The 20,200-nt window shown below is 45.2% G+C and overlaps 1 protein-coding gene across 1 annotated transcript in view; it reads left to right on the top strand.

Moving 5' to 3' along the window:
* The window catches only part of LOC306743580 (plexin-A1-like), a gene marked incomplete at both ends in the record, with an annotated part of 182,910 nt that overhangs the window by 9,112 nt on the left and 153,598 nt on the right, over positions 1-20,200 (top strand). The window contains one exon of the mRNA XM_079226108.1: positions 12,240-12,422. Coding sequence (XP_079082234.1) covers positions 12,240-12,422 — 183 coding nt within the window. The remainder of the gene's footprint in view (positions 1-12,239; positions 12,423-20,200) is intronic.

Here is a 20,200-nt window from a genome sequence, read left to right as displayed (position 1 = left end):
CCACTGAGGGAAGCACTTCTTGATGAGGTGCAGTTTTCACTCGCACCCCTTGAGACTTTTTGATGCATGATGACGCAGCAAAATGTGACATACCTTGAGGCATTTTAATGACTTCAGCTCTCACACTTCACCATATGCTTCAGTCTTGTGAGATTTTCCGCCTCGGGCTGAAGCACGCGGTGTCCACCGTGCTGTAAAATCTTCCCTATATTATCGGGGGTTCTCAATCGGGGAATTTTCCGATCCAATAGGACGGCATGAATGGTGGCTGTGAAGTACATCTACTGCACAGTGGTGTTCATTGTTAACTCCAGCACTTCACGACATGGATTATTAATGGCTGCTATAGGCTTACGAGAGTGTCAGCTTGTCATGGATTTGGAGCGTTTCAGAGCTTGTGGCTGCTTAGTCTTAAAGCCATGTGAGTCTGACCTATAGTGACCTTTTTTTTTTTTTTTTACCTCAGAAACTCACTAGTAGTCCGAAAGAGATTTCAGAGCAGAGGCAGGGATACTGCGGCAAGTTTAACCCTCTGAACCAACCCCAAGCAGTTTCGGGGCGTTTTTGGTTGTTGTCCTGCATCTCCATGGAAACGGCACAACCACGGCTACAGGTAGAGAGAACAAACATTGTAACTGTAACTGTGTTATACTGCACAGAAGTATTTTAGTAGAACGTTGAATTTATTTCATAATTTCTTGTTCAATAACTGGCAAACAATGGAATCTATATTTCCAACATTGTTGCAAGTGCCCAGAAGTGTTATCAATGTTGGGTAAAAAATGAGGCTCTATATAATATATATATATATGGAATACATTGAAATATTCACATGTGTACAACCTCTACTTACGGCCTCTCCTGTGTTCAGCAGCCTGCAGTTCAGTTGAAGTTTCCCAGTATTTGTGTCACGTGACTGTTGGTCTCAGGCGAGTCAATCGCGGCTTCCTCCTTGTGTTGAGGAGCGCAGAGGTTTATGCTTTTTACAGGATCTGGTGAGAGCAAGAGGTTTAATCAGGGCGAGACACTATATGAGACACGTAGAGTAAAATGTTTTTTGAGGAAACGTCACAATTGTAAACTTAGTTTTTCTGACGGAAGCGTTTGTCACGTGACGTGTTCAAGGACGGCCGGAAAGAGGAAAATCTGATGATTATGACAGTTTTTACATCCGTCGACAACGGCTGGATTTAGACGTGGTTAAGTGGTGCAACAATTCCACCAAGTCCACCAAACAATCTGCTCAGAGGGCGTGTTCCTTCTCCAGCTGCCCAACCAGTGACCTCTTCCCTTTACGCACACCTCGTCGTCCTCTCTGCAGCCCGCTCACAAACTGCTGACCTGCAGCATCCGACCAGTGCGTAATCATTTCCCGATGTTTGTCTATATGCTTATGTGGGTGCACGACAGACATGAACACACGCGTGCATGTGTGTTTGCGCATTCTCGTGTATTTGTGTCCGTTATAATTATTAAAGCGCGCATGTGCGAACACCAGGGGTGTTTTGTAAGTGTCTCTATAGAAGCCCGTCCCTGGCTGTGTTTGGGTTTTCCTGCTGTAGCTGCTGACCATAAGCTGTAAGACGAGTTGAAGCTCAAAGACACAGTTTGGCTTCACATTGAAGTGTGTGGGTGTGGAAACATGCTCACATGCACATTTGGCAGTAAACAGCTAATATTGTAAAAAAAAAGTTGAAAGTTTACATCTGAGAGGAAAATCAAAACTCTCATCCAAGGTCTTTGTCAGCGTTTTATCAGAATGACTTTTATCAACAAAAAAATATAGATGGAAGAAAACAACAATAACATCCAGTGATTTGGTTTTCCCTTTATGTATCTTAAACATGATTCTCCAGCAGGGATGTCCATAATGAACCAGCCAATATGAATTTTACCAGATTAATCAGTGAGAAGCCCGCATACATGCGTTGCACTCTGAACCTCGTAATCTGCTTTCTCAACCGAGCGATGCTATAACTTCATACTCATTTTCACACACACACACACACACCCTGACATGGTGAAGTTTGGCAGGCAGACGCATAGCTGACAACCTCCCAGCTAATTGATGCGGCGTAGACTTGACATGTTTAATTACGAAAAGGATATCGTCATTTTGTGAGCCAGCCAACAATAAGAGTCTTGCACTCACAATTCCGTTAAATTGTGTTTAATAAGCCGTCGCGCTCCTGCGATGTGCGAGCGGCCGCGTGCACGTACGTGTGCATTCGGAGCACGTGGTGTCGGTGTTCCCGGGCACATCCGGCTCACTTTGATCACCAGTATCTCATAGGCTCAGCCATTTTGGGGTGAGTCCCTGCCGCGTTCCTGTTGTTATTGGATTAAAGCTGTCAGGGAAGGCATTAGTTCAGATTACACAGATTACAGTCTGCAGTGCTCAGATGGACGGCACGCTTTAAAGAGCATCATCTGGCTCGTGTTACGCAGAGAGAGGGCGTTTCGGACGAACGTGCAGATCTGCAGACGTTTGCCCACATTTTGGTCAACGGAGGTCAAAAAAAGCAGCAGATGTGGATGACACAGCACGCATCCGCATTCGATCTGGATGATTTCGGGCTGACAGCGAGTCCATAAAGTACCTATCCAAACCTCTCGAGATGTAACGAGTCGTTTCCAGACAAGATACACATATATTATTATTACTAGATGTGACTGTACTATTACTTTAAGGCAGAATTACACGTGAATGATATGCTCTTCGCCAGATAAAGGCTAAATAAAAGAGCTATAGTGCTATAGTTATTGGGATGATTTATCACTATATGAAGCTTAAATGTAACTTTTGGGGGATATTTTTTTTATGGACGCGTTCGTCACATGATTTTCAAGGATCGATGTAAATTTGAAAATCGAACGATAAATTCAGATTTTTTGTTTGTTTCAGGCTGATATGAATGTTCTATTTTTGGTCATATTTTATCTTTACAAAAAAAACATACCTTACACTGGCAGGCTCCTAGAATCCTAAATTCCGGTCAAGATACGAGTCTTTCAGCCTCACGTTTCTACGAATGCTACGTACATGAAAATAAAAAAAAATACACAAAGTACAGCAGGCAAATGTAGTCGGAGCATCACTGCTGTCAACAAGCGTGTGCTGTGCCAGAAAAGCAACACGCCAGACCGAAGCCGTCCATGTGGAATAGCCCAGCGAGGAAGGCCGAGGCTATCTGGGGTAAAGCGAGCCGCGGTCCCACTGTGGCACATTAACCTATATGGCCAACCGACGCTGCCTGTTGGAGCTGAGCCCTCTCTTCCCACAGAGCTCCGTCCCTCTGGGATTCCTCTACTGTGTACCTTATTTGTTTTTCTGCACACCTCTGTGAAAACTGTGACCCAGAAAGGTTTCCCGCCGGGATTCAGCCATCACAAACGCACGGGCTGGCAGGGGTTTACAATCCGCTCCACCTTGTTTTTTCTTTTTTTGCTTCCTTTTTTTAATTCACCAGTGTGGCAATTAAAGCGATCGGCTCGTGTTCACCATCCAGCCTCCTCGTTTAAACTCTGCAATTAAACCAATTATCCCAAAAGAGTGGTTCAAGGTGTTTTTAAAGTATATTGAGTGTGACCAATATTGGAGCTGATGAGGCCTACCGCATGCACAGAGCCCTGTGTTGAATAACGGGGGAGGCCTTCAGACAGGAAGTAAGACGACTGAGAAATATCGTGATTATTGCCAGGCAGATCTTTTCATGTTTTATTTATTTATTTTGACTCGCATGTGTTGTTCAGATGCAGAGAGTCAGGTGAGTAAAGAACAGAACTGTTGAAACTGTGGAGAACAGTGGGACTAAAACACATGACGTTCTGTGTCTTTCCACCGGTTTTGCGATCGCTAAATATTTTCACACACACACACACACACACACACACACACACACACACACACACACACACACACATACACACAAAACATACAAACACATGTTCACACTTCGTGGTCATTGCAGGTTGGTCAAGTTTTGCATGTTTTTAATATAAAATGTTTCAGTTCCTCGCACATCTGTTTTCAATCAAGGAAAGAAGGGGGAGGTTAAGGAAGTGTTGAAAAAGGAAGATATAAAGGAAAGGAATGAGAGAAAAAGAACAAAGGAATCCAAGAATGACAGATCGAGGTGGAGAACGATGAAACCGACCGAGCAAGGAGACCGTGTGGAATGAATCTAGCTGCGCAAATAAAAACGTTGATCTCCTGGCATCCCAGCTATTCCTCGGTTTCTGACCTATGGGACTGAAGTCTCTCTCTCTCTCTCTCTCTCTCTCTCTCTCTCTCTCTCTCTCTCGCCTGCAGCTTTTCGTTCCACCAGAGCACATCTCCTTGCTGCCAGGCTCTCCTTCCATCTCCGATTTAATGCTCCTCATTTCACCCGAGCCAAAACAACAGATGCTGAAATGTCAAAGTGCCTTCCCTTCACTCATGAACTTGCAGAAAAGTAAAAGAGAAAAAAAAAGAAGAAGAAAAAAACCTTCACCAAAAAAAGATGGAAAGCATCCGGCCAATGACGGCTTGTTCTGTTTGCAGAAATCCGAACAGGCAGTTCCTTCCCATGTCAGTGAGAAACCAAGCGGTGCCCAGTGGTCTTAGGAAAAGTAGGGATGTCAAATGTTCAGTTGTTTGGATCTGAAAGGGATTTGGATGCTTTGTGTAGATAATCTCCCAGATAAGGGAAATTTCACTTGTCTTTAGATTTTCTTTTTGCAATGGTTAAAACAATGATGTAATATTACTTCCTAGTATTCGTACAACCTGTTGCATATACATGAGTTCTTCTGGGAACGGAAACGGCGGTCCATTCAGTGTTTCCTCAAGGGATCGTTGAACACAATTCAAACATTTGCAAAGCATATTTTTGGGGGAATATTCAAAAAATAAAGTGTATACTTAAACAATTGCTATACAATCATCTTTCCAAGGAAAACCTGGAATGTTGCGGTGAAAGCTGCAGTCGGTGACTTTGATAAAAGAAATATTCTTACGCTCATCTTCTCTCTCGTCTTTGCTGGCTTTTTACTGCCACCAGCAGATAAGCTTCAAACTGGTGGAATGCGTTTCTATTTTATCGCCTTCATGCTCGCTTTGCATGCGCTTGCGGTCGGACGCTGCTAAAAGCACAAGATGCAAACAAAATGGTTTGCATTGCTACATACCGCTGCCGAAGAAAACCGACTCCACAAGGCAACTTGATGATTGGCCCCGCTCCTGCATTACATGTCTTGTCCAGGACATGCGTTACGCTCAAGCTGCTTCCTGAATAATATGAGTGACAAAGGCGAGATGTGACGAATTGTCCTGTTCCAACAGCCACGATACCAACTGCAGTGCTAGAAGGCGGGCTGTGTGTGTCTGTGTGCGAGTGACAGCATGTGTGTGTGGGTGTGAGATGCAGATGCCCGTAGTTCTGTTGCCATTAGAGCAGACTGCACTGCCAGATGTCTGTGTGTGTGTGTGTGTGTGTGTGTGTGTGTGTGTGTGTGTGTGTGTGTGTGTGTGTGTGTGTGTGTGTGTGTGTGTGCGTGCGCGTGTGTGGCTGGACACTTTCACCCACAGGCACACAAATGCACATTGAACAACAATGGAATGTGTGAGCGTGGGTTGTGTGTCTGTGTGTGAGCGTGTGTGTGTGTTTTGTGTGTGAGAGTGTGCGTGTGCGTGTTTTTAGTTAAGCAGGTCAAAGCTTCAAGTGTCCCAGTCTGTCTGACAGATGTTTAAGATCCCTGTTGCAGCCCCTCTTCTGTCACACACGCACACACACACTCATGCGCGCACACACACAGACGCACAAACAGACACCTACTGTCTTTCATGTCCACTGACAAACAAACATGCACACACAGACACCCACTCATTAACAACCAATTAGAGAGCAGATATTGGCTCACTGGGGAAAACTAAAGGCCAACCAGTGCTGTTCTCTGCTTCCAACGCCAAGTCACAACAAATAGCTGGATGCAGGCCAGGAGTGTGTGTGTGTGTGTGTGTGTGTGTGTGTGTGTGTGTGTGTGTGTGTGTGTGTGTGTGCATGTGTGTACATGCAAGTGTGTTTATATGTGTGTTGTTGACTTCTTCTTCCCAAGTTTGGCAGTCCAATCTAATCTAAATTCTTTATAAAAATAAAACAAAGACTCACACACACACACACACTCTCAAATAATGAAATGCAGTTTGCAGCCTGCAAGTCTTGTTGTTCGTTGCATCAGCCGGCGTGTCTCAGTAGTACAACTCTCACACGCTTCAACATTATCTTTCTCACGTGGGAACGTGGCATGAGCTATGTTTAACACACACACACACACACTCACACTCTCTCTCTCTCCGTGGGATTGTAGCAGTGTGTTTGTGCCCGTATCGGATGAGGAGATTCTTGAGACATTTGGCTCTCTGGAGAGCATGTTGACAACAACTCTCTCGCTCTCCCTCTCTGTTTACCTCGATCACAGCCTCCAACTCCTCCCCCCGGATACACAGAGACTTGGGAGGGGAAATTAAGACAATTTAAGTGGATTTGACGGACGTGGACGCTTTTATTCGTAATAAACTACACCGCTGCAGTGAACCGAAGAAGAGAAGAGTTGCAAATACAGACACTAAAATACGGGAAGGGAACAGGAACAGTGGTTACCATATATGGCTTATGATGGCTTTTAGATTTTAGAATAAAAGTCTTCACCTATCCTGATTGATGGAAATATTACCCAGTCCAGATTTGCATAAAACGTAAATGTAGTTGATAAATGACCTGATAAATGGCTTAATCCTGGGGCCTGCTGAGCAACTTTAAATGTCCCACGTGAATACAAATAAAAAAGTAAATAATTGAAAATGGCTTGAGCATCAGCCACATGCATTGCACTTCATAATTTAAACGAGATGTCGAATCATAATTTACCATTTCTGCCCGTTCCGTTTGTTACATCTTCATATTAGTCTCACAGATTTACATCTCATGTTCACATTTGCATCATAACCTTTTAAGTGGGCCCTGAGGCCACGAACAGAAACCAAATATTTAGAAATGTTCGCCTGTTTCAACTTAGTTACATATTTGCACATAATATCGTGATATTTTAAGTGGGCACAAAATCCATGCAGTGTTTTTAGTGTATTACATTATGAATTTAGGAGAGGCAGATCCACAAAATATAGTTTTTGATTAATGCGAACAGAGATAAATTAGTAGCAGTAGTGTCACACAGTTATTTTGAGGGAAAGTGTGGTTTCGTGGTCTAGAATCACAGTTTAACTTATTGTTTGCTCCCGTGTCGGCCCACAAGCCAAAGAGTGTGTCCACCCCTTGCTTAAATAATGAATAGCAACCACTTAAGTTTTCTTTCAACTTCGTGCTCACGACACAAAGAACGCTCCCAATCTCCATCCTTCTAAAAAAATGTTAATGGTCAAAAGTAATGTTGGTAACGTGTTCATTTTGGTGCCACATCTTGTGAAGCCACAGTACGGTCACAGCAGCTCTCATGCCCAACTCTAGCCCTCTCTGTCTCTGTCTCTTGCTCGCTCTCTTCCTGGATCGGGGCTCATTAGTGGCGACAACAGCGCTGTTGACCCTTAGCCTTCCCCCTTTTGTCTCTCCTCTCCATCTCCCCACTATTTTCTCCCTGCTCTTCTGTCTCCCCATCTCCTCTCCTTTCTCTTCATCTCACTTGCCCCACTCTCTCCCTCATCGCCCCATCATCATTCACCCAGCAAGAGTTTGGCAGGGGTGTATGTGTGTGTATGTGTGTGTCTGTGTGTGTCTGTGTGTGTGTATGTGCGTGTCGCCAGGGGCCAGCCTGCGCCTGTGTACAGCAGAGGTCTTCGGCAAGGACAACACAGGGGACTCTGTCCTTGTCTAACCCCCTGAAAATAGCACAAAGGTGTGTGTGTGTGTGCGTGTGTGTTATGCTATGTACAGTGTCCTGAGTATGAGCAATAGCTTGTAATAATAATAGCGCGGTCAGAGGTCCAGTATAGGGCCAACAGGGACAAGCTACGCAGAGCGTATTAAAAGCACCAATAAAAGATGGCTGCAGCTCGCCTTATGTTGGACACACAGTTCAGGATTGTTACAGTGACTCACTCACCATTCACCTGGCCGTTCGGCCCTATAGCCTTTTGAAAAAACAAATGAGAAACCCAACACAACAGACAGTACGCACCTTTAAGTGCACAATTTGGTCTGAAGCCTTAGTGGCAGAAAGTAGAAGCAGTAAGTGACGGTTTAATTTCCACGCAGCGTTTGATTAAAGTCTGATTGAACCGCTTAAATCAGGCCCTGACGATGTGACATTTATGGTTTTAGCGAAGGGGTATCTGGCATTTATTAACATTTGCGACGTAAAGTTTGTCTCCTTTTGATTAGATTAAGGTGTCAAACAAACATATTATTTTTGGGATTGCAAAAAGGGTACATACCATACATAACCATATTAACGATTCTGTTTTGTTCAACGAGTGTTTTCTGGGTGTTCGTTCCCCTTAAAGGTAGGGTGGGTAACGGTTCTAAAAAGGGGTTTATCCCCCCCAGAACTTTAATGTCCGTCCAGTAACGAGCTCGTCTTTGAAAGCGAGCTGACCTTCAGTTGTGTCCGTAGTCGTGAAACGGACATACACTCCCCACTTAGACGTATCATTTCAAGTGTCTTGTATCAGACCTTTTAGTCACACTCAGCCACGTGCACGCATCTCTATCGACCAGCCCCCAAATCACATTACACCCGTTTGTAGTCTGAACACTAGAATAATCAAACGAGGAAATGCTGTTTTTTCCCTCTATTTTCTCTTTTAAAGCAGGCTCTCCAGTCACCTCCGTGTCGGCGGCTGACAGAGCTTCAGCGTGCCCTTGATGGAGGAATGACAGAGTGGGTAGACTGCAGGAATTACATGTCTGCAAGGCCCACAACAGCTAGCAGATGTCCGGTCTGTGTGAGGCCACATTTGTCTGCAGTGAGAAGAAGAAAAAAAAAAAACATGTCGGCTGAACGCTTCACTGTGCCTCAATCTGAGCTGTTGACTCTTCGGTAATGATGCAAGTCAGGCTAAACATAACAAACCATTAGCGTCCTCAGCGTGCCGACAGAATCTCACTTTCTGTGGCGCTCACGTGCGCGCGAGAGCTCGACAGACACTGGGAATGCAGATTAGTTGCAGAGTGCGAGGAGCCGGCATGAAGAAATCCTGGCTAAATGATGTAATTATGAGCCTCTGTAATAAACAGGTTCCTTCAAACTTCTGGTACGGGCCTTTAAAAGAAAAAAACGGACGGATGTGTGTTCAGCGGCCTCGCGTTTGACCGCCATGTCTTCTTTTTTTCACCCTGTCGTTTATCCTAGAGCTCGATGGAAAGACATCTGCAGCTGCAATTAGTTGTTTATCTCAACAATCACGTGACCTCTAGATGCTTGAAGCCCACAAAAAAAAGGAAGGAAAGATGGTCTCAGAGAGCCGAGGCATGTGAATGGAGAAAAAAAAAGAAAGAAAGAAAAAAATAAGATAAACCCCTTTGAGACGGACATGATTTCCCACCGGCCAGTCCCAGTGAACCTTGAAAGAAAAACAAGACGCAAAAGAGAGAAGACGAGAACTATGTGGCGACAGAGAAGAGAAAGAAGAGCGGGATTAGCAGCAGCAGCAGCAGCAGGAGGCTGGAAGGAAGAGAAGATAGAGACACAGACGGGAAACGAGGGAAAGAAATGAATAGGAGGTCTGGCTCTGCTCGGCCTTTATCAGAGGAAACGAGGGAAGCTGTATGGACCAAGGCCAGGGTTCATACTCTCAATGAGCTCGCCTTTCTTCCTACTTTCCCTCTCTTGCTTTTTTATTTTGTATTCCCTCCGCTTCATATCTGTCTACATCTCTACATTGTGTCCTCCTCCCCTCCTCTCAAATTACTCCAAAACTGTTCCATAATTGCAAACACATATATGCAAATGATACAAAAGTGTGCGTGTCTTTGTCCATAGAAGTTCAACTTTGCTGTGTTCTCTTTTGAACATCTGGTAGATGGGAGACCATGTTTGTTTTTTAAACCTGCAACGTAAACCCACACACACACACAGTTATGTGTGCAAACACACTCGCTCCCCTGACAGCTTTGCTGTTTGGGTGGGATGGGGGTGATTGATTAGTCTCTATGGAGACGATGCGTTTTCTAATGAACCACGGGGAAAGCTTGCATGCTAATTTGTGTCTCATGGAAAGGCTGTGTGTGTGTGTGTGTGTGTGTGTGTGTGGAAACGGGCTGTAACGACAAAGAAAAGTGTCGTACACACGAGGTATGTGACCGAAACTGAAGAGACTAAAAAAAACTGTAACCCTTCCTCAAATGAATACATGAAAGAGCCACACGTTCCATATGTCATGTTATATGGAGGAGAAGTGAATGATTTTACTGCAGGGCTATTTTAATTCACCCTTTGACGTCACAACAGCCGGTGAAAAGGTCAGCCAACAAGTGTGTGTGTGTGTGTGTGTGTGTGTGTGTGTGTGTGTGTGTGTGTGTGGTTGCGGCGCTGTCCAGAGTACTGAAAGAGTGCGACAGATGCGGTTTCTTAGCTTGATTACTTTTCGTGGTTGTTGATAGAACTTCTGGTACAAATCTCCCCCCTTCATTGTATCAATCGACAGACAGGAGAGAAACAAGAGGACAGTGAAGGGACAGAGAGAGAGAGAGAGAGAGAATCAAGTGAGAGAGAGAGAGAGAGAGAGAGAGAGAGAGAGCGATGCAAGCCACAAACATCTGTTTCTAATTGCCAAGAATACCTTGCGCTCTGATAGTGCTACGCTCGTATCGAGTGCTATGATGAATAAATGCATTCTTTTGATTTTGAAACCATAGCCTTGTGTTGCTCTATCAGCCAAGATGCTGCTCCGATGGTCTCACAAACTTAGGCCACACGGTTTTATTATCAATAGGCGGACATTTGTACGAAAGAAAAAGGCTAAACATCATGATTTATTGGGCAAAACCAATCAATTCTATGTAAAATCTGACTTGCAGCACCTCAAAACAATCAAAATGGAATGGTCCTTTGTCTCATACCCACATGTTCCCACCACTGCGGTGTTTGGACACAGACTGGCAGTGGGATGAGGCTCCCGAGGTCACTGGACTGGAGAATCAGCATCAACAACTGTTTCTCCCAACGCCGGAAAATTCACATAACACCAGAGGACGGAAAACTCCCTTTGCCGTCTTCCTGAAAATTCTGCTTAAATTTGCACTTACGTGTGGACGGAAACTTGGCTTATAAGATGCCCTCTCTACATGTTCTTTAGTGTGTGTGTGTGTGTGTGTGTGTGTGTGTGTGTGTGTGTGTGTGTGTGTGTATGTGTGTATGCGTGCACGTGACGTCACCGCGGTGATTTAGATGCAGTCGATTATCTGCGCCACAACGGTGCACACCTCCTGATGCGAACACAGCTATCGCATGCTTCTTAATGACATGCCTAATACCTCTAACACACACACACACACACACACACACACACACACATGCATAAATCAAGCGTGACATATCAACATATCAGCGTGGTGATGTGCCTGTACCAGACACTTTGATTATGATATGCTAATCTGACCTATAATTTACTTCCTGTCATGTCTCTGTCATCTCCTCCAGTGTCCTGCTCGTGTCTTTGCTCTCGCTCCGTTTGATTTACTCGCTGTATTGGCTTGTCTCTTATTAGAAACTACATTGCCAAAGCCGTATACAAAGGGAATCAATATTTTACAACATTAGCAAGCAACCGTCCATCCATTCGAACCATGCTGAGATGCTTAATTGCTTTGTTTGACATCATGTTGTACGATGAAATAATCAAAGGCTGGAATGGAGGCATTAATCACAGAAGCTGAAACTGTGCACACCGGATGGATTGTGCTTTTTGACCTTAATGAAAGACAAATATCACTGTCTCCCCCTTTTTCAGTTTTCTTTTCAATGAAAAGTTTTGGTTTTTTTTGTTTCAAAGGGGAGGAAACTGAAGTAAATTTTTCTAGCGACGCCCATTAATTTCGCTCCACTTGTCAGTAAATCTGCAGCGGCTTGGCTTCGCTCCAGCACCATAAAGTGCAAGTCCATCGAGTGCCGGGGAGATCGAAAAGCCTCCTCCTCCTTTAAGAATTAATGTCAGTTTAACGAGAAAAGGGACTTAAAAAAAAGAAAAAAGAAAAGCGTTAATGGTTGAGTTAATGGCCGTGTCTTCCTCTTGTCACCCCTTGCAGCCGCTGCAGATAGACGACAACTTCTGCGGCCAGGACTTCAACCAGCCTCTAGGGGGCACCACCGCCATCGAGGGCATCCCGCTCTACGTGGACAAGGACGACGGCATGACCTCCGTGGCGGCCTATGACTACCGCGGGCACACCGTGGCCTTCACAGGCACACGTGGCGGACGCATGAAGAAGGTAGGCGCTCGTATGTGTGTCTGTGTCTGTGTGTGTGTGTGTGTGTGTGTGTAGGAGAAGCAGCATTGCCATTTTCGGGTGAAACCCTTGCAACTCCATTTTTGATGCGTCGGGGATGTATTAAGAGTAAAGGATTATGAACTCTTCAGACAGGCCAAAAAAATCAATACACATTTAATCCAGAAACTCTTTTCAAAGCCCACAGTATATAGAACGTATCATAGTCCACTGTGAAAGTTGTCTGTTTGTCTGTTTGTCATGTATGTAGCCGATTCTCGCACATGTGAACGACACATTACAGTGATAGCCGACACAAAACTAATACAATGTAACTACAATGGGGATTTAAATGCTTCTGCCGGAGTAGAGAGTTTCTGTGTGTGTGTTTGTGTGTGTGCATGTGTGTGCGTGTGCGTGCCATGCTCTACAGAAAACCACTTTCACTCTGAAGCAATTTTATGTCATTTTATGATGTATTTTCAATGGTCATTGGTTTTGACATTGCTGACAAATGGTTTTGTCATCAAATCTCATTGCAGACATCAGCGCTATATATATATATATATATATATATATATATATATATATATATATATATATATATATACACACAAACACACACACACACACATTGCTCTAAACATACCAAATAACACACATATATGTTTGAAGGAGGGAAAGAATAAATAAAGGCAGCAGCTCTGGAGAGATGCACGTTTTCTCCCACGTAGTGAGGCTGTGTGTGTGTGTGTGCGTGTGTGCGTGTGCGTGTGCGTGTGCGTGTGCGTGTGTGTGTGTGTGTGTGTGTGGAGCGAGTGTTGTTTGACAAACCCAAGCTGTGTGATTTTTTCTTTTTGCCAGTGTTGTTTGGTGGTCTAGTCCCACTGTTGCTAGATCTCAGGGAGTGTATCTGAGTGGCTTCAAGGTGGGTGAGGATGATTCCTGTGTGTCCCTTGAGCTAAAGGAAACCCAGTGTTTGGTGGTGTTTTATTATAAATCTGTGTGTTTGTTTGCGTGCTCATGCTTGCAATGGCAGCCCCGAAATCTCTCCTCAATCACAGGCAAGTGGTAATTTCCCAACATGTTCATCGTACGCTCAGCATGAAGTCCCTGTGTGTGTGTGTTTGTGTGTGTGTGTGTGTGTGTGTGTGTGTGTGTGTGTGTGCGCCTGTGGGTGTACAGTGTGTACCCATGTTGAGTAGACCGCAGGGTGTTTGTGCCAATCAGCCGCTCCTTCATCTGAGATCCGACTGAGCCGGTTCTGTTTCTTTCTTTTTTCATTTTTTTTTTAACCTTCTCAGGACGTCTCTATATGAGTGTGTCACCAATAGTCTGGAGACTGAATACAAAAAAAAGAAAGTCACCTAAGGATACAAATAACATAATACATACATAATACAAAGTTTTTATAAGAAAGGAAGTTACATCCACATTTCACTGACAGCTTAATTTGAAATTGAAGTTTTTCAAGATTATTTTCAGAACGCTTTCAAGTCAACTATCGTTTTGCAAAGGGCTTGTGTCTCGGGTTGGAAGTGTTTGTGTTTACATCACACTTTCTGCCATTTTCTGTTCAAGCCAGAATGCGTTCGGAATATTCAGCTGCTACACTTTTTCATACGAGTTTGACAGCTTAAGCGTTAGGCCCCTGTGTCTCCGTGTAGCCGGAGGAACGTCTGCCGCAGTAATGCTGCTGTCAACTGCTTTTATGTAGGATATGATAATGTGCAAGCTCGCACAGACACACACATACACACACACACGCACAAACACGTGCCTCCTTACACGGCTTCCTGTCTCTGGTGTTTTGCTACGTCGACTGAAACCTGGCCCGCGAGTCCTTGTGCCTGACCCCTGTTCTGGTGTGTGTGTGCAGACGGATGATTTGTGCTGGGGGTTTGTAGAGCCTGTGTAAGGGGGGTCAGCAAATCCTGGATGATACCCCGCTGATCGGAATCCCATTTCCCCTCAGCCGGCATGCCTTCCTGTGCTCCGGGAGACTGAGGGGAGGAAGGTGAACTCGGGAGGAGGAGGAGGAGGATGGAGGCGGCCGCTGTCCCGGGCGCCGATCAATGCAGATGCTGCAGCAGCACGCGGGGGCCTGGCGGGACAGGGGCACCAATAACAATAAATCAGCACAATTACACAATTACGCCAATTACCTTCACGAGGCGCCTCCGTCCGCCGGTGCCTGGTTAAGTCCTTCCTCCGACACAGGATGCGTTTTTTTGGCTTTAAACGAGGTCTCCTCCAAACTAAATTGGACAGCGGCTCCTAAATGACAGAACTGGATTCGTACCAAGACGGAGGGAGGAAGAGGGAAGGGAGTCGGGATGAGAGAGAAGCAGAGAGCGAGGCAGATGGGATGAGATGGTTACGGGCTGTGTGTGTGTTTTAACTTTTTTTTTATTGCTATTCATTGGGAGTTAAACTGCGCTCCTTAGCCCTAATGAAATGTAAAGCTTGCAAGCACGCTGGCTGTCTGCGCACGTGCACGTGCACGTGCACGCTCATGAGGGATCCCACAGCAATGTGGCTGCTGCGCCGACACGCCCGGCCGCCAGACTCCCCCGTATCGATTGATCTATGAATATATAATCGTTAGTGTAAATCTTAAACCCAGCCAGTCCATTGGATAAGTGATGGTGTCTTTCGTCTGGGTATGTAGGTGAGAGAGAGAGGGAGAGAGAGAGAGAGAGAGAGCTGTGACGTAAAGCCAGGCTGCTGCTTTTGTTTTTTACATCAGCGTGACTAATCATAATGCCTTCACTAAGCACACAGCATGTATGTGCTACATACCCTCCTCATGTCTCCATTACTGTTGGGTTTGTGGCTTTCCTTCCTTGCAAGTTTTGGCTGTGCTTGTCAGGACCATTATTGTTGTACGAAGTCGCCCCTCGTAGACTGCACGGTCTGACTTTGGGGTCAAACTCATACACCAAATCAGCATTCTGTTAACAGCCTTCATTGGTTTGACGCAGCGCAGTGGAGAACAGCTGATTAAGAGCCCCGTGTCGGATATAGAGGCTAATTTTGTGATTTCATTGTGCATGGATGGCCTTTTGTTAGGAGAAGGTCGCCATTGCGCTCAGCGACCAGAAATAAGAAAGGCGTAAGGCCGTCGACAGACCGCTGACACTGTTCACACTGATATAACGTTGGATATATTCATGAAGGACACGTGGCGGGATGCGAATGCGTGATATGAGTAGGGCTGGAAGAATGAATCCATGAATCGGTCGCTTCAATTGCACAGAACATTAGTCAGTTTGGGACTTTTAAACAGACAAAGCAAGATCGGCAGATTGACAGCGACCCTAATAGATCACTAGTCATAGTAAAACAAATGAGTCGCAACTCTGAACCTCAGCTGTGTATGATGATCACTAGTTTGCAGGTTGAGGGAGCTAAGATGTAATGCTGCTTTCAAAAGGGACAGAAAACACATTCATATTATATTCTTCACTTGACAATCAGATCCAGTTGAGAACTCTTTGAAAAGTATTATTATTGTTGTAAATGATTATACAGCACTTGCTAACGTGAGCTAACAATAGCCATAAGGAGCTACAAGATATGCTAGAGGCAGCTTGAGTATGTCGCTATCGGGAAGGCCGTCTCAACTGTAGGACTTAGGGTGCAGATTACCTGCTAGAATGCTTGATACACGACTCAGGGCTGCAAGATGAAAGACATGAGACGGAGGCTGTCTGAGGTAGGATGAAGGATGGACAGTAGGATGTGGGACATTAGAGATACAGTATGGCTACTTGGTGGAGGGAACAGTTACAGCTTTGTCACACAGAACAGGTATCCTCTCTGCTAAAGAAAAGCCACCAGTCTCACGCCTGCCAGCCAGCCAGCAGCATATGTCTATATTATATATTGTTGTTCTTTGCTCAGTGCTTCAAAGTCGAACATATTCCTTTTGAAAAAATACCGACAGTGCATCACTTTGTCGGGAGACACGGGAGCTTTTTGACAGTATGAAATTGCACCATGGGCCGCCTTCTCTGTGCTGTTTGCCAGAAACATCCTTAATAAAATAAATAAATAAAATGAATACAAAAAAAACTCCTCAGATCTCGGTAAAAACCTGGAAATCCTTTCATCCCCCTCATTTCGTCGGGTCTTTTGTCTACCTGGAGAGAACAAGGCGCTCTCGCCACATCAGGCGAGATGAAAAGGAACTCTCAACAGCCTCAAGTATTTTCACAGTCAAGAAACAAAAAGAGGCAAGCACAATGAAGACAGAGAGGGGTAGTGTGTGTGTGTGTGTGTGTGTGTGTGTGTGTGTGTGTGTGAAGAGGAAGGGTGGGGGCGGTTTCATGTCATTTCATCATTTCCCTGCGAGCAGCGAATCCAATTACTTTTCCCCTTTCCCTTTCCATCTCGGAAGATAGCTTGAGTGACAGGGCCGATTGGTGCAGCGCTACCGCGGTAACCGCGCCAACCCGGGTTGATTGACGGAGCGCCAGCACTTTGCCGCCTTGAGACACGGAGACAAGTGAAGGACCGGTTAGACCAGAAGTTCGCTGGCCCTGTGGTCCCACTCGGAAACGATCTCCTTTGCTTTCTTTTGGCAAGCAGTGGTGGCGTATATACAGTGTGTGTGTGTGTGTATATATATATATATATATATATATATATATATATACATACTACCCCAAACTGTCCTATGTACTGTACCACCCTCACTCTTACACTGAACTCTGCAAGCACACTGCTCGACGCCTCAAATCCGACACACTGTCCCCTTTAAGTACGCTGCTCTGTGCTTCTACTCCTCTGTATTTCCTTTGAATACCTTTTAAAGGCAAGAGGGAACGTTTTACGGAAAGAGCGGTGATACGAGAAAAGTCAGTAAAGTCAATAGAATTTGCAAAGCCTGTGAATCGTCTTTCAACCATTCAAAATGTATTCAGCGCGCGGGGAACCAACAGTCTCAGCCGTGTGCTTTGCAGGGTACCAGCTCTGCCGGTCCCAGTGTCCTGTGGATGAGAGGGCCTTGGATCTCTTCCCAGAGGTTTAGATGGCTGCGCATGCGAGGGCTCTCCAAGCTTAGCAGTAAAACTCGCTGTCAGAATGATTAAGCCTAATCAGGAAACATGGGATGGGAGGTAATTTAGCATGTGAATGCTAATTAGCGCTAGCATTTAGACTGGCAGACGATGATTGAAGCAGCGCATCGGCTGCTCCGCCTGGTTAAATGGCAAAAACACCAGGCTGGCGGAGATGATTGATAATCTCGGATCGGGCTGCTGTCTCCGGCCCTGTTTGTGTGTTAGCGTGTGTGCGGACTACAGCTCCCCTTCTCTCCAATGCAACCTTCATAATGAGCAGATGAGCGCAACACCTGAGCACACTATAATTCCATCTTTATCCCATTAAGTAGAAGTTAGTGGAATAATGTCCTATTAGTTTCTCGGAATACACACACAGACTTTTTTTGTGTTTGTGTGTGTGTGTTAGTGGTATCATTCATGCCTGGAGCTTCTTCCCTGAGTCTGAGTGAGTTTCGGCATGCACACTGGTTGCATATGTCATGTGTACTTACAATTATGTGGACACATATACGTCAGTGTGTTTGTGGTGTGATCCTCTTTAAATAAAAGAGTGTGTGTGTGTGTGTGTTTGTGTAGCCGCTGTGAGACCGCCAGTGTGTAAATCTCGCAAAGATAATATTACCGCTATAAGCAATGCTAAAGTTTGAGTGAATTATCATCCTATTCTCCCCGCTAATACGCCGCTGCACTCCCTCTCTTCAGGTCTTTTCCTGCCTACAAGCCCCCTCCCCCTTTTATCCCACTGCTCCCTCTCACTCATGTCACCTTCAGCGCCCTCTCTCCCGACCGAGGTGGGCAAGATGCCCACAAATCTCCCCCGCCCGCCTCCCCTGGAGAATGTTCAGCCTCATCTACGTGTGTGTGTGTGTGTGTGTGTGTGTGTGTGTGTGTGTGTGTGTGTGTGTGTGTGTGTTTGTGAGGCGCACCGTCCTTCTCTCCTCTCCCTCATTCTCCCTATCTCCTCTATCCATTAGTACATTAGTGTACGTCAGCCTGGGACAAAAAGAAGAAAAAAGTGCTATCTCTGTCAAGCCTTTCACGAGAGAGAGAGACTTAGAGGGACACCGAGAGGAAGCGAGATAGAGATGAACAGATAGGAGGACATGTAAGGCAGACACAAAAGCGATCCTTGTAAATGATTATGCGGAGCATCGACATGTCTCTCTGTTCCCCCCGTGTTTGTCCGGGAGATTGTTTGAGGTCAGAGCAATTTGCAAAAAGCTGTTGTACTCATTCGCGACGTCCCAAGCCAGCGGCGAGTCAAGTCGTCGTTTGTGCAAATGAACAGCAGCGAAGTGACCCAACACAACTGTGCGTCAGGAGCGTTTTGATGGAGCTCAATGGGGCGTTTTTCACCGCTGGCCTCCCCAGGGGAAAGGAAGATGTTTGAACTGGCCTTACGAAAGCTTCAAAAGATGAACACGTTAAAAAAAAAAACATTCATAAAACCTACTGACTTTGCAATGAGAGAACCGGAAGTGCAAAAAAAAAAACGCTGACTCATTCCTGGGTTTTTAGAGCTCACTCCTGCGCCGCTCTATTCAGTCGCTTTTTGGAAAACGAGGATTTGGAAAACACCTCCCGTCTGAAGCACATCTGAAATGGCTTTTCTTTTAAGGAAATCAAAGTCCTTCTTCCTGTCTCTTTTTACGGCCTCACAGGAAATGAATACATTAGCGTGAAAATTAATCAGTGGGACTACACCTAAGACTGGCTGCCACGTGTTAAAATGTCTCCTCCAGACTCATTTGCATTTGAATTCTCCAGGTGTTACTTATTATAGGAGGAGACAAATGGACAGTGTGTTTTTTTTAAGTCAGCAGAGCATCAAATGAGGATGGAGTGATACCGGAATAGTCCTTTTGCAGCGCTAGCAGAGTGATCTGAATTACAACAGCAGGATGTCTGCCACCTCCGGGACGCCGGCCGACACGATAACGCTCTGCATCACTTCTCAGAGGCAGCCGCTGCTAATGTGCCACTGTGGTTGTGGGTTCAATTCCCAGGCGGGCTATCGCTTCATATGTATTATCCCCCGTGTCCTTGAGCAGGGCATTATCTCAGCCGTCCCCTCTGGAGGAATATGGCTCAATGTTAATGGACGGGCGATGTGCATGGAGAGCGAGATGGATGGATTAGTGAGCTAATGAATCTTTGATAAGTGGGAAGGCTTTGTGAGTGTCAAGAGACGAAGGGAAAGATCACAGCTAAAGCTATCAACTGTGGGATGGCTTTAATCCACACAAAAACCCCTGCAGAGTCTGACTTTCGTCTTGGCAATATGGAAATGAAGTGATGTGCCTGTAGGTTTCTACAAAGCAACGCCATTCAGAAAAAAATGGCAAGATTTATGTTTTTGGACAAATGTATAAATTACAATTTGGTGTGTTCTTATCAGATGGCGACCTCCAGGTCTGACATGTGAAGCCAATGAGGAAGTGCCTTTAACGTACATCATGTCTAATGGCCAGCAGGCGGCGACTGCACTTGCAAAAAGAAGTCTGACTGTACAGAAGTCAATGAGAAAATACTACCTTGTGTTTGACACGCCGTCGTCCGGCCCTGGCGGTGTTGGTGGTGTCTTGAAATTCTAACCTTTTCATTGTGTGTTTTCAGTTCAAGACACTTGTCATATTTTGGTTGCCTGAACATTTCTTATTCAGCATTTTGGTTGTTCTGTTCTGGTTCCAAAAAAAAACAGATTTCTATGAC

The sequence above is a fragment of the Taurulus bubalis genome (assembly GCF_910589615.1).
Source record: "Taurulus bubalis genome assembly, chromosome: 11".
NCBI lineage: Eukaryota > Metazoa > Chordata > Actinopteri > Perciformes > Cottidae > Taurulus > Taurulus bubalis.
Note: the sequence above shows the minus strand (reverse complement) of the source record. Positions and strands in the feature narration are given on the sequence as shown.